Source organism: Mustela putorius, unplaced genomic scaffold, assembly GCF_011764305.1.
Source record: "Mustela putorius furo isolate JIRA1106 unplaced genomic scaffold, ASM1176430v1.1 tig00003856_pilon_pilon_pilon, whole genome shotgun sequence".
Classification (NCBI taxonomy): domain Eukaryota; kingdom Metazoa; phylum Chordata; class Mammalia; order Carnivora; family Mustelidae; genus Mustela; species Mustela putorius.
In genome coordinates, this window is record NW_025422008.1 from 224,348 (window position 1) to 241,425 (window position 17,078).

The following is a 17,078-nucleotide window of genomic DNA, read 5'->3' on the forward strand; positions in this document are numbered from 1 at the left end:
CAGTTAGTGCACTGTTGGGTTTGGCCAGCAAACCCTGAGATGGTGAATGAAAAGTTTACTCCAGACACCTTCATAGGAGAATGGAGAGGCCTGAGTACCAGACACTCTAGTGGCAAAAAGCCTTCATCCAAGCTTTGTCTCCAGTTTCATTGGGGTCATATCAATACACCAAGCACAAGCACAAAGCAAGGAGGAAAGTATAGCCTTACTGGTCAGGACAGTAATATATGGGACATCGTGGGGTAAGGACAAGGAGGCTAGGAGCTCATGAAGTACATGAGCACCACATGTGCCTGTTTCTCCTTGAAATTTAAACATTTCCTCCCTAGAGGAGAGCCTTGAGCTACAGGAAGAATGTGGCCACTTTCAGCCAGGAAATGTCAATGTAGGCCTAAGGTTCTGGGCATTCCTCATTTGTTTTTCAATTAGTCTCACCCAGGGAGGCGTATGGAAGTCAGATTTTGTGTATGCAGATACTGAATTCCTACAGGGCACCAGAGCAAGACGTCTCAGGAGAAAAAGCATTTTTCTTTTCATGGTATTTTTTTTTTGAACCCTATTTTCATTTATTGGCAAGTCAATCTAGAATGAGATAGGATTTTTTTTCTATGCAGGGAGATTGTTTTCAATCTGCTGTAACATGGACGCACACATCTTCACCTTGGAAAATGTACCATTTCAAGCTTTAGCCAGGGAAGATTACTCTTTTTTCAGTTTCGCAATTTTTGTGCTGCTGCCAGAAGTCTTCTCAGCATTTGCTTTGAACTCGACCTTTAGTGCATCTCTCACTGCTTTTGCATGGATCTGGGAGTACTGGATGTAGCTGAGGCCAGCCTGTCGCCAGTACACCACCATGATGTTGCAAGGGTGGGTGCATCAGGTCGAATCACAAGGATGCCTCAATGTCGGCTCAACACGTGGCCCAGCGGCAGGAAGACTCTTTTCGTGTTTTTAAAAAAAGATTTTATTTATGTATTTGTCAGAGAGAGATTGAGTGAGCACAAGCAGGGAGAGTGGCAGGCAGAGAGAGAAGCAGACTCCCTGCTGAGCAGAGAACCCAATGCAGGACTCGATCCCAGGACCCTGGGATCATGACCTGAGCTGAAGGAAGACATTTAACTGAGTGAGCCACCTAGGTGTCCTACTTTTGGTGTTGTTTCCCCCTTGATCTTATGATGCTATTGACAGTGGCCTGGAGAAGACTTAGCTTCTCTTGTCTTTGGGTGAGTGAGTATGGCATTGTAGCAGGTTGTGTTCTAGAGGGCTGCCTCCCAGGGAATCTTGCCAGTTCTTTAGTGAGAGTTTTCTTGCCCAACAGGCTTGGTCTGCAGCGTGTTGGTGAATTTCTTTCCTTCCTGGGGATTCTGGTCCCACCTTGTCCAATAAACAGAATGTCAGTCATATTCTTTCAAATGTATTCCATTTTTTGGATGCTCTACCTCAGCCCTAGAGGTGATGTCTGCTTCCTGTACCTTCTACTTCTGGTTTCCATCGAGTTTTCTTTGATCTCATTCATAATTAATTACCTCTTTCTTTTTTTTTATTTTCTTTTTTCTTTTTTATTTCTTTTCAGCGTAACAGTATTCATTGTTTTTTTCACCACACCCAGTGCTCCATGCAATCCGTGCCCTCCCTAATACCCACCACCTGGTTCCTACAACCCCCAACCCCCCGCCCCTTCAAAACCCTCAGTTTGTTTCTCAGAGTCCATAGTCACTCATGGTTCACCTCCTCTTCCAATTTCCCTCAATTCCCTTCTCCTCTCTTTCTTAATAATTGTCTATCAGATTTTCACTGTTAAAATGACTGATGTGACTTCTGCCTCCTTACTGGACACAGGCTGATATAAACATCTAAACTGAACTGTATGTTCTCATAGTATATGGGAAACAGTAATGGAGGAATGTTCAAATTTATTTAAAAAAAACAATAAAGCCATAAATATACTCATTGGGATCTGTGCATATATTTTAAATACTCTACATGATAATACATTATATGACATGTTCATCTCCTCCTTCCATATGGCTTGTGCCTTTATGACAGTGGATTACTTTTAGATGGGCTATGGGTATATTTCCATTGAAATGGAGAGGAAAGGAAGGTATGGAAGGGATATGAATTATCCACACAAAAAAAGAGGTATCCTTTGAAACAAATGCACCAGCTGCCATGGTTTTAACCAGATGGTTTTAACCAGAAAGAATGTTTAAAACAATAATTCTTGGGAGGAGTGGGGTCAACCTCATGGTAGAATGAGTCCTTCCATTTGTCTCCCCCTTTCTGTTTACAACTAGTAGGATTCCAAAACCCAACAAAGGTTCCTCTGCACAGCACACCAGACACCAAAGAGATCCATCCATGTTTACATTTGAAGGAGTGCGGATTGGGCCTCATGGAGACCAGAGCCCAGGCAGCTTGGTGAGGCCTGTTACCTTGGCTTCTACAGTGGTGGTAATGCTCACCTGTGACTCCTGTGGCGGAGAAGGTGGGGGTGGAAAGGGGTGAGTGAAAGTCTATTTGGCCCTGTGGGCTGTGGCTGGAGGACCCATATTTATGAAGCCACAGAGCAGGGTCCCCTGAAGTAGGACATCTGTGACCAGGAGGGGACAGTGGGGGGAAGGAAAAGGCAAGGGAGGGAGGCAGAGAAGAAGAAACACTTTATGCACCGTCTGATCTGAGAGTTCAGCAACAGAACTCCCAGGTCTGAGGGACTCCTGAACTTGAGGATCCTCTACCTGGAGTGTGGGGCACACCCAAAGCCCAAGGGCTTAGTACATACTGGCCCCTCCAGTGTGCCAGCCTCCTACTTTTTTTTTTTTTTTCTTTAAGCCTGGTCTATACAGCCACCAGGGCTACTCTGGAAAGAGCAACCAAAAACTTGTGCTCTTCTGCCATCTGTTGTAATACTAAAGAACGGCCTCTAACCTCCCACCCATGAACAGTTAGAATCAAAGTTTTAAAATTTTACCTACACACAAAAGGTGTTGGCTACTTCAAACTATTTGGCAGAGGAAAATCTCCGTAAAGAGCATGAAAAATCATGGTAATATGCTTTTGCTAAAAGAAAATGACAGTTCTCTAGCCACCAACCCTACATTTACAGAAGATTGTGATCTAAGTAATAGAGAATTCAAAATAACTGTCAGAACAGAATTCAGCAAGATACAAGAGAATCGGGCAATTCAATGAACTCAGTAATAAAATGAATGGGTAGAAGGAGTACTTTGCCCAAGAGACTGAATTTCTAAAAAAGCACCAAACCGAAATTCTGGAGCTAAACTCAGTAAATGAGATGAAGAATGCATTAGAAACATTGGAAATAGAGCAGATGAGATGGAAGGGAGAATACATGGTCTGAAAGGTGGAATCTAGAAATGATTCAGGTAGAAGTGAAGAGAACTAAGGTTTATTTATTTTTTTTTAAGTGAAGAAACCCTGGGGTGCCTGGCTGCTTCAGTTAGTGGGGCATCTGACTCTTGATCTTTGGGTTGTGACCTGGAGCCCTAAGTTGCATGTAGAGATTACTTAAAAGAAAAGCAAGCTTAGAAAATGTAGAAAATGTAGAAATCCTGCAACAGCTACCAGTCTCCATTAGGAGAACCTGTTAAGAATAGTGGGTATACCAAAAGGAAAAGAGAAGGAGAAGAGGGACAGAGTTGTTATCTCAAAAGTGTTGTGGTGAACTTCCCATTCCTGGGGAAAGAAGTGGACATTGAAGTCTGTGAAGTTAATAGCTAACCTTTTTATCTCAATACAAAAATACCATCTCCAAGACACTTTCCAATGACACTGTCAAATGTCAATGATAAAGAAGGAAACTTGAAAGGATAGAAGAAAGTAACCTAAAAATGAGCCCCCATAAGAGAGAATATCAGCAGATTTCTCAGCAGAAATTCTGCAGGCTAGGAGAGAGTGGAATGACATACTCATAGCATTGACAAATAAATATTGTCAGACAAGAAATCTGTATCCAGGATTTATCTTTCAGACATGAAGGAGAAATAAAGACTTCCCCAGACAAAAAACACTTGAGGGAATCCCCCACCACTAGTCCTGCCTCCAAGACATATTGAACAGAACTTAATACTGTAATGAGGAGATGAAGGTAAATTAATACTGTAATGAAGAGATGAGATGAGACTCTGAGTTAGCTGGCAGACAGAGTCAGAAACTGTAACCTTATTTTAGAATAGGGCACTAAACACTTAATGATAACAGCAATGGTTAAAATTATTAAAAATAAATAGAGCTACTACAGTTGGTAACAAACCCATACCAGGAAAAGAGTTTGTAACAGCAAAAATTCAAAGGGAGAGGAGGAAAATGAGAACAGCCATGCAGGCATATGAAGAAAAGTTGCCAACAGCAGGAAAAGCACCATTTAATCTATGAGACAGTTTATACAAACCTCAGGGTAAGACAAAACAATATCTAGAGCAGAGAGAACCTTAAAAAAGGGGAAACTGAGGGAATCATCATGGAAAACCAGCAACTGACAGAAGTAGACAGAAACACAAAGAAGAAGAAATAATAAAGATACAAAACAACAGAAAAGAAAAGATAAAATGACAATAGCATCAATAATCACTTAATCGTAAATGGATGACTTTACCAATCAAATGACAGAGAGTGCCTTGATAAATTAAAAACATAGACCCAAGTTTGTGACACTTTCAGAAGGCTCACTTTAGCTGTAAGGACAAATGTAGGTTTATAGTGTAGGAATGGATGTGGATAACCCAAGCAAATGGTACCAATAAGAAAGCAGGTGCAACCATATGTACATCAGACAAGATAGACTTCAAGCCAGAAAGAAGATACAACAGTTGTAAATACATGTGCCCTCAACACCTGAGCATTGAAATACATTAAACAAATACAGATCATAAGGGAGAAATACACAGTGATCCAGTAATAGGGACCTCAGTACCCCACGGTCCACAATGGATGGATCATCCAGATGCAGAATCGGCAAGGAAACAGAACGTAACCACACTTCAGAAAAAAATGACAGACATTTACAGAACCTTCTGTTCAGCAGCAGAGGAATGCATATTCTTCTCATGTGTACATTGTAGATCCCCTGATGGAACACAGAAATTTTAACAAAATTAAGAAGACTGAAATCATATCAGCCAACTTCTCTGACTACATTGGTATGAAAGTAAAAATGAACAAGAGGAAACTGAGTAGACCTAAAAATATGTGGGAAAGAGGTGACAACATTTTAAACAACTGAGGCCAGACACCTGAGGCCAGATTCTTGGACTAGTCTTGAAAGCATATGCAGAACTACATTGTATTAGTTGCAATATTACCTTAGCAGCATGTCACGTTTTATTCCCTACTAAGGATGTTTTTGCATGTCTTAACCTCATGCATGATCAATCATTTACTTTGCTTTTTACCCCCTACTCCTAGTTTACCCACTGATTATAGAAACCTAATGGGGAGTGGAAAGAAACATTTGTCTCAAAATTATCTGACATACCTGATCTTTCCATGTCCCTAATGGGGTGCCTTATTTTCCAGAAGAATATAGAGCTCCAGATTCTTTCAAGGCCCACCCTCTCAAGGTTTCCAGGAACACCTCATTGTCCTCCTTCACCTACCTACATTCACCTCCTTCCCCAAACAAGTAGTGGCTGTCCATTTTCCACCAGAGGGCAATGCAGCCTTGGGAATGATAGCCAGCCTTCTCACTAGGCTTTTCTTGTGATAAGGAAGCTTGCTTTGCCTCAAAACTCATGTCTCAGACATTAGTTTACTGGGCACTGGGTGCTCAACTAGTCTGAGTTTGGTAACACAATCAATAGGTCAAAGAGGAAATCAAAAGGGAAATAAAATAATGGTCTCAAACAAGTGAAAATGAAAATACAATATATCAAATTTTGTGGGTTGCTGTAAAAGCAGCTCTGAGAGGAAGTTTAGAGCAACAAAAAATTAGAAAGATGTCAATCTGCCTTTACACTTCAGTGAACTAGAAAAAGAGGGACAAATTAAGCCCAAAGTTAACAAAAGGAAAGAGATAATAAAAAATCAGAGCAGAATTAAATGAAATAGAGGCCAGAAAAACAATCAAAAGGATCAATGAAACTAAAAGCTGGTTCTAGAAGATGATGAACACAAACTGGCAAAAATTTGGCTAGTCTAAGAGAAAAAGAGACATAATACTGTATGGTGACTAACATAATATAATAAAAAAAGAAGAAATAAAAGAGGGTTATTACAACGGGTAGGACAGGAATATGTAGAAACATGAAAGACTATGAATAATTGCATACCAACCAATTATATATCTAAAAGAAATGGGTCCATTCCTAGAAACACACAACTGACCAAGACTGACTTAAGAAGATGTAGACAACCTGCACAGATCAGTCTAGTCATCTGAGAGGCACAGGTGGAGGCTGAAGGGCAGGAAGACAGGCTTGTAGGGGAGGCACAAACACCAGAGATCATGGGTTTGAGGAACACATGGAGCCTACAGGCCCCCACATTGCGACTGGCATACACAAGGAGCTCTCCTTATGGCCATTCTCTACCCACTGATAACCAGATAAGCTCTGACCTGGCTGAGTTCCAAGAGCCCCGTCAACTTGCCTCTGTATTCATTGTGGAGAACTGGGCACCAGGAGCTTTGGAAAAGATACAGTGAGATTCCAGAAAAATGGCGTCCCCTCTCCACTATTATCCCTGCCAGAAAGACAGCTCTCCCTGTGGACCTACCTATTTGTCTTTTTCCCCAGAGCCCAGCTGGTGGAGGATGTGCCCTGGGACAATGTCGCTGCTGCAAAGGGGCAGGTCTTTCTACTACCATCTGACTGAATAGGACAAGTAGGGACTCTGCCTTCACACCAGTGTGAGGAACCCCAGCCCTCAGGACACTTATCCAGGCCCCGCCCCTCCTAGCATCCTGCACAGCCACTGTGGAGCTTTTCTGAATGGCAATGTGCACTCCAAAGTCCCTGTTATTAAAGAGAACTTGTTAGAGAACAAAGATTTGTTGAAGCCATGCCATGCTTGGAAGCTGTCCTGATGTTCTTCCTGATCTTAGTCCTGTGAAATCCCTGCAATGAACACCTTTCTGATGTTAATCAGAGCAAAATGTGCTCCCTGACCAGCCTGCCAGTATGCCTGTCCTTCCACCAGCCATGAACACAGGTAGATCCCTACCTTATCTCACCAACCTGCACTTTCCCCTGGCATTTTCCACCTCCCAGGTCCCTGATGAGACCTGAGTGAGGACATCCGTACCTCCAAATTAAGACACGGCATGAGCCACATCAGGATCTGTGGGAGCCAGTGCCTGGACCAACCTTGGGCTATGATGAGACAGGACTTTACTCCCTGCTCAGCTACCCATCCTGTGGTCTTCCCTGGGCAGTCCCAACCCCTGGGCTTCCTAGAGTAGTCCCCACCCCCATGTTCAAGGCTCTGATAGCCACCCCTCACTGTCAGCCTCCTCCCTGGGTCACCCTTCACTCAGTGCACTGCATCTCTCATCCTCCAATTCCTCCCTCTCTGCTTCATCTCCTGTGCTGGGTACCCCCCTTACCCAGCTTCTCCCCCCTGGAATCCTTTCTTGCCACCACCATGTTCCCCTCAGCCTCCTGAGCTTGCCCAAGGGCTCAGCTGACACCCAAGAGCAACTGCTCAGAAAGTTTGTGACAACAATGTCACCTGCCTTGTCCTGCATCACTCAGGGTGTCCCCCTGGATAACAGCAAACTGTCCACTGTCTAGAGGCTGACTCCATACCCATACAGCCCCCCAAATTTGGTTCTGCCCACCCAGCCACCTACCCCAAAGTCTCTATAACATCCCGTGATATCCTCTCCGGCCTATTCAAAGCAACCTTCAGGTGGGCAGCCCCTGTGTAGCCCACCACACTGTGGGACACTATACCCACCCAGCTCAATGGGCATGAGCAAGAATTTTACCATCAGCCAGTGAGGGACTTCAGCCTGGGGAACCTGTTTCCTCACAGCATGCTCTTTGATGACTGCTGCTAGGACTTGTTTGTCCCCTGGCATGCACACACTCTGTCTCAGCAGCAAGAGTGGTTTAGCATGGAAGCCCATCAACCAGCCTGATATTGGATCCCCCAGCTTTTCTGAGGGGCCTTTATTTTTAGGAAACAAGGGGCCAATTAAAGGCCTACAGGACCCCCATGCCCTCAACCACCAGAACTTGACCTCTGTTCCTGCCATGGCTCAGGGGCCAACAGCATCCTCCCAGGAGGGTCCTCCCCAGGTTATTGTAAGGAGATTGTGGCAGCTCTGGCTGGAGTGCCTGGCTTTGAAGGATTATCAACCTAGCTGGGGTCGGGTTGGGGCTGGAGGAGTTGTTGCACATGAAAACACTGGGCCTGGAACGATTCCACATGCTGAGCAACCCCTATGGCTTGCTGAGTGATCCTGCTGTGGAGGACTTATTCCAAAGTCAGCATCTGCAGTGAGGAGCCTTCTCAACCTCCCTCTTCTTGGCCCTGCCCCATCACTCTTCCTTTTCTCCATTCCCCTGGGCCAGGAGAGACTCCACTCTGCCCACATAGCCTCTGTCTAAACTGAATGAAGATCCCAAGAATGAGGAAAAGCCAGGGGTTTGTCCTGGTGGCCCCTGAATTCTGCATAAGGGTTGGGTCCAGTGAAGCTCAAAGGGGGCCTAACACTTATAACCTGTAACTCAAGAGATAGAGTAAGCAATCAAAAAACTCCCAAAAGAAAACTTCGTGGTCAAATGGCTTCACTAGTGAATTCTATGAACATGCAGTGGAAAACTAACACCAATACTCCTCATTATTCCAGAATGTTAAGGAAGAGGCAAGAATTTTGAATTCATTCTACAAAGGGAGTATCATTTTGATAGCAAACCAGATAAGGACACCACCACAAGAAAAAAGCAATAAACCAGTATTGTTGATGAATACAGATGGGAAAATTCTCAGTTATCAAACTGAGTTCACACATTAAACAAATTAGGCACCATAGCTAAATGGGATTTATCTGTGGGATGCAAGGGTAGTTGAACCTACAAAGATCAATAAGTGTAATTCAATACGCCAAGAAAAGGAAAGATAAAAATCACACGATCATCTCAAAAGTTGCCCAAAGAAATTAGACAAAATATACCATTCTTTTTTTTAATTTTTAATTTTTAATAAACATATATTATATTTTTATCCCCAGGGGTACAGGTCTGTGAATCGCCAGGTTTACACACTTCACAGCACTCACCAAAGCACATACCCTCCCCAATGTCCATAACCCCACCCCCCTTCTCTCAAACCCCCTCCCCCCAGCAACCCTCAGTTTGTTTTGTGACATTAAGAGTCACTTATGGTTTGTCTCCCTCCCAATCCCATCTTGTTTCACTGATTCTTATCCTACCCACTTAAGCCTCCAGGTTGCATCACCACTTCCTCATATCAGGGAGATCATATGATTGTTGTCTTTCTCCGCTTGACTTATTTCGCTAAGCCTGATACCCTCTAGTTCCATCCACGTTGTCGCAAATGGCAAGATTTCATTTCTTTTGATGGCTGCATAGTATTCCATTGTGTATATATACCACTTCTTCTTTATCCATTCATCTGTGGATGGACATCTAGGTTCTTTCTATAGTTTGACTATTGTAGACATTGCTGCTATAAACATTTGGGTGCACGTGTCCCTTCAGATCACTATGTTTTATATTTAGGGTAAATACCCAGTGGGGCAATTGCTGGGTCATAGGGTAGCTCTATTTTCAACTTTTTGAAGAACCTCCATGCTGTTTTCCAGAGTGGCTGCACCAGCTTGCATTCCCACCAACAGTGTAGGAAGGTTCCCCTTTCTCCGCATCCTCGCGAGCATCTGTCATTTCCTGACTTGTTAATTTTAGCCATTCTGACTGGTGTGAGGTAATATCTCATTGTGGATTTGATTTGTATTTCCCTGATGCCGAGTGATATGGAGCACTTTTTCATGTGTCTGTTGGCCATCTGGATGTCTTCTTTGCAGAAATGTCTGCTCATGTCCTCTGCCCATTTCTTGATTGGATTATTTGTTCTTTGGGTATCGAGGTTGCTAATTTCTTTATAGATTTTGGACACTAGTCCTTTATCTGATATGTCATTCGCAAATATCTTCTCCCATTCTGTCAGTTGTATTTTGGTTTTGTTAAGTGTTTCCTTTGCTGTGCAAAAGCTTTTGATCTTGATGAAATCCCAATAGTTCATTTTTGCCCTTGCTTCCCTTGCCTTTGGTGTTGTTCCTAGGAAGATGTTGCTGCGGCTGAGGTTGAAGAGGTTGCTGCCTGTGTTCTCCTCAAGGATTTTGATGGATTCCTTTCTCACAATGAGGTCCTTCATCCATTTTGAGTCTATTTTTGTTTGTGGTGTAAGGAAATGGTCCAATTTCATTTTTCTGCATGTGGCTGTCCAATTATCCCAGCACCATTTATTGAAGAGGCTGTCTTTTTTCCATTGGACATTCTTTCCTGCTTTGTCGAAGATTAGTTGACCATAGAGTTGAGAGTCTATTTCTGGGCTCTCTATTCTGTTCCATTGATCTATATGTGTCTGTTTTTGTGCCAGTACCATGCTGTCTTGATGATGACAGCTTTGTAATAGAGCTTGAAGTCTAGAATTCTGATGCCACCAACTTTGGCTTTCTTTTTCAATATCCCTTTGGCTATTCGAGGTCTTTTTCTGGTTCCATATAAATTTTAGAATTATTTGTTCCATTTCTTTGAAAAAGATGGATGGTACTTTGATAGGAATTGCATTAAATGTGTAGATTGCTTTAGGTAGCATAGACATTTGCACAATATTTATTCTTCCAATCGAGGAGCATGGAACATTTTTCCATTTCTTTTGTCTTCCTCAATTTCTTTCATGAGTACATTATAATTTTCTGAGTATAGATTCTGTGCCTCTTTGGTTAGGTTTATTCCTAGGTATCTTATGGTTTTGGGTGCAATTGTAAATGGGATTGACTCCTTAATTTCCTTTTCTTCTGTCTTGTTGTTGGTGTAGAGAAATGCAACTGTTTTCTGTGCATTGATTTTATATCCTGACACTTTACTGGATTCCTGTACAAGTTCTAGCAGTTTTGGAGTGGAGTCTTTTGGGTTTTCCACATATAGTATCATATCATCTGTGAAGAGTGATAATTTGACTTCTTCTTTGCCGATTTGGATGCCTTTAATTTCCTTTTGTTGTCTGATTGCTGAGGCTAGGACTTCTAGTACTATGTTGAATAGCTGTGTTCCTGACCTTAGCGGAAAAGCTTTCAGTTTTTCTATATTAAGAATGACAGTGGGTTAAAGCCTCTGCCTTCGGCTCAGGTCATGATCCCAGGGTCCTGGGATCGAGTCCCGCATCGGGCTCTCTGTTCCGTGGGGAGCCTGCTTCCTCGTCTCTCTCTGCCTGCCTCTCTGCCAACTTGTGTTCTCTGTCTGTCAAATAAATAAATAAAATCTTTAAAAAAAAAAAAAAAAAAAAAAAAGAATGATATTTGCGGTGGGTTTTTCATAGATGGCTTTGATGATATTGAGGTATGTGCCCTCTATCCCTACACTTTGAAGAGTTTTGATCAGGAATGGATGCTGCACTTTGTCAAATGCTTTTTCAGCATCTATGGAAAGTATCATATGATTCTTCTTCTTTCTTTTATTGATGTGTTGTATCACACTGATTGATTTGCAGATGTTGAACCAAACTTGCAGCCCTGGAATAAATCCCACTTGGTCGTGGTGAATAATCCTTTTAATGTACTGTTGAATCCTATTGGCTTGTGTTTTGGTGAGAATTTTTGCATCTCTGTTCATCAAGGATATTGGCCTATAGCTCTCTTTTTTGATGGGATCCTTGTCTGGTTTGGGGATCAAGGTGATGCTGGCCTCATAAAATGAGTTTGGAAGTTTTCCTTCCATTTCTATTTTTTGGAACAGTTTCAGGAGAATAGGAATTAGTTCTTCTTGAAATGTTTGGTAGAATTCCCCCGGGAAGCCGTCTGGCCCTGGGCTTTTGTTTGTTTGGAGATTTTTGATGACTGTTTCAATCTCCTTACTGGTTATGGGTCTGTTCAGGCTTTCTATTTCTTCCTGGTTCAGTTGTGGTAGTTTATACGTTTCTAGGAATGCATCCATTTCTTCCAGATTGTCAAATTTGTTGGCGTAGAGTTGCTCATAGTATGTTCTTATAATAGTTTGTATTTATTTGGTGTTAGTTGTGATCTCTCCTCTTTCATTCATGATTTTCTTTATTTGGGTCCTTTCTCTTTTCTTTTTGATAAGTCTGGACAGGGGTTTATCAATTTTATTAATTCGTTCAAAGAACCAGCTCCTAATTCATTGATTTGCTCTATTGTTTTTTTGGTTTCTATTTCATTGATTTCTGCTCTGATCTTTATGATTTCTCTTCTCCTGCTGGGCTTAGAGTTTCTTTCTTGTTCTTTCTCCAGCTCCATTAGGTGTAGGCTTAGGTTGTGTACCTTAGACCTTTCTTATTTCTTGAGAAAGGCTTGTACCACTATATATTTTCCTCTCAGGACTGCCTTTGTTGTGTCCCACAGATTTTGAACCGTTGTATTTTCATTATCATTTGTTACCATGATTTTTTTCAATTCTTCTTTAATTTCCTGGTTGACCCATTCATTCTTTAGAAGGATGCTGTTTAATCTCCATGTATTTGGGTTCTTTCCAAACTTCCTCTTGTGTTTGAGTTCTAGCTTTAGAGCATTGTGGTCTGAAAATATGCAGGGAATGATCCCAATCTTTTGATACCGGTTGAGTCCTGATTTAGGACCGAGGATGTGATCTATTCTGGAGAATGTTCCATGTGCACGAGAGAAGAATGTGTATTCTGTTGCTTTGGGATGAAATGTTCTGAATATATCTGTGATATCCATCTGCTCCAGTGTGTCACTTAGGCCTTTATTTCCTTGCTGATCTGTCAGCAAGGATGATCTCTCCATTTCAGTGAGGGGAGTGTTAAAGTCCCCTACTATTATTGTATTATTGTTGATGTGGTTCTTTGATTTTGTTATTAATTGGTTTATATAGTTGGCTGCTCCCACATTGGGGGCATAGATATTTAAAATTGTTAAATCTTCTTGTTGGACAGACTCTTTGAGTATGACATAGTGTCCTTCCTCATCTCTTATTATAGTCTTTGGCTTAAAATCTAATTGATCTGATATAAGGATTGCCACTCCTGCTTTCTTCTGATGTCCATTAGCATGGTAAATTCTTTTCCACCCCCTCACTTTAAATCTGGAGGTGTCTTCGGGCTTAAAATGAGTTTCTTGGAGGCAACATATAGATGGGTTTTTGTTTTTTTATCCATTCTGATACCCTGTGTCTTTTGAATGGGGCATTTAGCTCATTAACATTCAGGATAACTATTGAGAGATATGAATTTAGTGCCATTGTATTGCCTGTAAGGTGACTGTTACTGTATATTGTCTCTGTTCCTTTCTGATCTACGACTTATAGGCTCTCTCTTTGCTTAGAAGACCCCTTTCAAGATTTCCTGTAGAGCTGGTTTGGTGTTTGCAAATTCTTTCCATTTTTGTTTGTCCTGGAAGCTTTTAATCTCTCCTTCTATTTTCAATGATAGCCTAGCTGGATATAGTATTCTTGGCTGCATGTTTTTCTCGTTAAGTGCTCTGAAAATATCATGCCAGCTCACTCTGGCCTGCCAGGTCTCTGTGGATAAGTCAGCTGCCAATCTAATATTTTTACCATTGTATGTTACAGACTTCTTTTCCCGGGCTGCTTTCAGGATTTTCTCTTTGTCACTGAGACTTGTAAATTTTACTATTAGGTGACGGCGTGTGGGCCTATTCTTATTGACTTTGAGGGGCGTTCTCTTAACCTCCTTAATTTTGATGCTCGTTCCCTTTGCCATATTGGGGAAATTCTCCCCAATAATTCTCTCCAGTATACCTTCTGCTCCCCTCTCTCTTTCTTCTTCTTCTGGAATCCCAATTATTCTAATGCTGTTTTGTCTTATGGTGTCACTTATCTCTTGAATTCTCAGCTCGTGGTCCAGTAGCTGTTTGTCCCTCTTTTGCTCAACTTCTTTATTCTCGATCATTTGGTCTTCTATATCACTAATTCTTTCTTCTGCCTCATTTATACTAGCAATGAGAGCCTCCAGTTTTGATTGTACCTCATTAATAGCTTTTTTAATTTCAACTTGGTTAGATTTTAGTTCTTCTATTTCTCCAGAAAGGGCTTTTATATCTCCCAAGAGGGTTTCTCTAATATCTTCCATGCCTTTTTCGAGTCCGGCTAGAACATTGAGAATTGTCATTCTGAACTCTAGATCTGACATATTACCAATGTCTGTATTGATTAGGTCCCTAGCCTTTGGTACTGCCTCTTGGTCTTTTTTCTGTGGTGAATTTTTCAGCCTTGTCATTTTGTCCGGATAAGAGTATATGAAGGAGCAAGTAAAATACTAAAAGGGTGTCAACAACCCCAGGAAAATATGCTTTAACCAAGTCAGAAGAGATCCCAAATCGTGAGGGGGTAGAAAGGGGATAAAAAGAGGTTCAGAAAGAAAGAAAAGAAAAGAATTAAAAAAAAGAAAACGAGAAAAGAAAAGTATAAAAATGAAAAATATATATATATTACATAAACTAGTTAAAAACTTTAAAAATAAAAGGGTAAAAGTTAAAAAAATTAGCAGAAGAAGAGAAAAAATATGAAAATGAATTTAAAAAAATTAAATTAACTGCAATACTAAATAATCATAGCGAGAAAGCCATGAGTTCCGTGCTTTGCTTTCTCCTCCTCTGGAATTCTGCTGCTCTCCTTGGTATTGAAACTGCACTCCTTGGTAGGTGAACTTGGTTTTGCCTGGATTTCTTGTTGATCTTCTAGGGGGAGGGGCCTGTTGTAGTGATTCTCAAGTGTCTTTGCCCCAGGCGTAATTGCACCACCCTTATGAGTGGGGCCAGGTTGAGTAATCCGCTAGCGTTTACTTTCAGGAGCTTTGTTCCCTGAGCGCTTTCTGTAGAGTTCCGGAGGACAGGGAATACAAATGGCGGCCTCCTGGTCTCCAGCCCGTAGGAGCCAAGAGCCCGGGGCCCCACTCCTCAGTGTGCCCTCTGAGAACAGCTCCTAGTATCTCCTGTCTGCCTGACCTCTGGCCGCGCTCCAAGCTCACCAAGCCTGCGACCGGTTCAAGGTTAACCCAGGCTGGGAGCTCACTGTCGGCTCTGTCTCTGTAGCCAGCTTCCCCGTTCCAATACCCACAAGCTCTGCGACACTCAGACACCCCCAATCCTTCTGTGACCCTGCGGGACCTGAGGCCACGCTGACCCCGTGTGGGCTTTGCCCCGGTTTAGCCTCTGGAGTGATGTCCCTCAGCAGAATAGACTTTTAAAAGTCCTGATTTTGTGCTCCGTTGCTCCGCCGCTTGCTGGGAGCCGGCCCCTCCCCCTGGGGTCTATCTTCCTGTCACTTTGGATTCACTTCTCCACCAGTCCTACCTTTCAGAAAGTGGTTGTTTTTCTGTTTCTAGAATTGCTGTTCTTCTTCTCTTCGACTGCCGATGGATTTGCAGGTGTTTGCAATCTTTAGATAAGCTATCTAGCTGATCTCCTGCTAGCGAAGTAGTCTCAGCCTGCTACTTCTCTGCCATCTTGACTCCTCCTATCAAAATATACCATTCTTTTATGATAAAAACTCTTAATAGATTGGCTATAGAAGGAGCATACTTCTACCTAATTAAGGCCACCTACAGCAACCCCACAGCAAACATCCTACTCAATGAAGAAAAATTGAAAGCATTTCTTCCAAGAACAGGAACGTAACAAGGAAGGACACTCTCCCCACCTCTATTCAATATAGTAGTGGAAGTCCTAGCTAGAGCAATTAGGTAAGAGAAAGAAATAAAAGCCTCAGGTGAATAGGTGTTATTTCCTCTGAAAGTTTGGTAGAATTCCCCACGAATCCATCAAGTCTGGGCTCTTTTTTGAGGGGAGGTTTTTGATCACTGCTTCCATCTCTTTACTAGATATCAGTCTATTCAGGTTGTCTATTTCTTTCTGGTTCAAATTTGGGAGTTCATAGTTTTCCAGGAATGCATCCATTTCATTTAGGTTGCTTAGCTTATTGGCATATAACTGTTGATAATAACTTCTGATGATTGTTTCTACTTCCTTAGTGTTAGTTGTGATCTCTCCCATTTCATTCATAATTTTATGAATTTGGGCTTTCTCTCTTTTCTTTTGGATTAGTGTGGCCAATGGTTTATTAATCTTATTGATTCTTTCAAAAAATCAACTTCTAGTTTTATTGATACATTCTACTGTATCTCTGGTTTCTACCTCATTGATCTCAGCTCTAATCTTGATGATTTCCCTTCTTATGTGTGGAGTTGGTTTGATTTGTTTTTGATTTTCCACTTCTTTAAGGTGTAGAGACAGCTGGTGTATTCTGGATTTTTCAGTTTTTTGAGGGAGGCTTGGATGACTATGTATTTCCCCCTTAGGATCGCCTTTGCTGTATCCCATAGGTTTTGGATCGAAGTGTCTTCATTTTCATTGGTTTCCATGAATTGTTTCAGTTCTTTGATCTCCTGGTTGATCCAAGCATTCTTAAGCAAGGTGGCCTTTAGGTTCCAGGTATTTGAATCCATTCTGAACTTTTCTTTGTGATTGAGCTCCAGTTTCAAAGCATTCTGATCTGAGAATATGCAGGGAATCATCTCGGTCTTTTGGTATCGGTTGAGTCCTGATTTGTGACCCAGGGTGTGGTCTATTCTGGAGAAGGTTCCATGTGCACTTGAGAAGAATAAGTATTCTGCTGTTTTAGGGTGGAATGTTCTGTATATATCTATGAGGCCCATCTGATCCAATGTGTCATTCAATGCTCTTGTTTCTTTATTGATTTTCTGCTTCGATGATCTGTCTATTTCTGAGAGAGGTGTGGTAAGATCTCCTACTATTAATGTATTCATATCAATATGACTCTTTATCTTGATTAACAGTTTTCTTATGTAATTGGCTGCTCCCTTATTGGGGGCATAGATATTTACAATTGTTAGATCATCTTGGTGGGTAATCCCTTTAAGGA

The 17,078-nt window shown here is 41.8% G+C and overlaps 1 protein-coding gene and 1 pseudogene across 1 annotated transcript; one reads left to right on the forward strand and one right to left on the reverse strand.

The window, feature by feature from the left end:
- Positions 1–699: 699 nt before the first annotated feature.
- On the reverse strand, positions 700–855 carry LOC123387554 (ATP synthase subunit epsilon, mitochondrial-like). Its single transcript, XM_045065122.1, has one exon. It carries the CDS (start codon positions 853–855, stop codon positions 700–702), a length of 156 nt encoding a protein of 51 aa, XP_044921057.1.
- Positions 856–6,463: 5,608 nt separating this feature from the next.
- Positions 6,464–8,463, forward strand: LOC106003418 (annotated as a pseudogene).
- Positions 8,464–17,078: the final 8,615 nt, after the last annotated feature.

What these genes read in the sequence shown, in the direction of transcription:
- LOC123387554 (XM_045065122.1), bottom strand. Translation starts at nt 855, where the DNA reads ATGGTGGTGTACTGGCGACAGGCTGGCCTCAGCTACATCCAGTACTCC.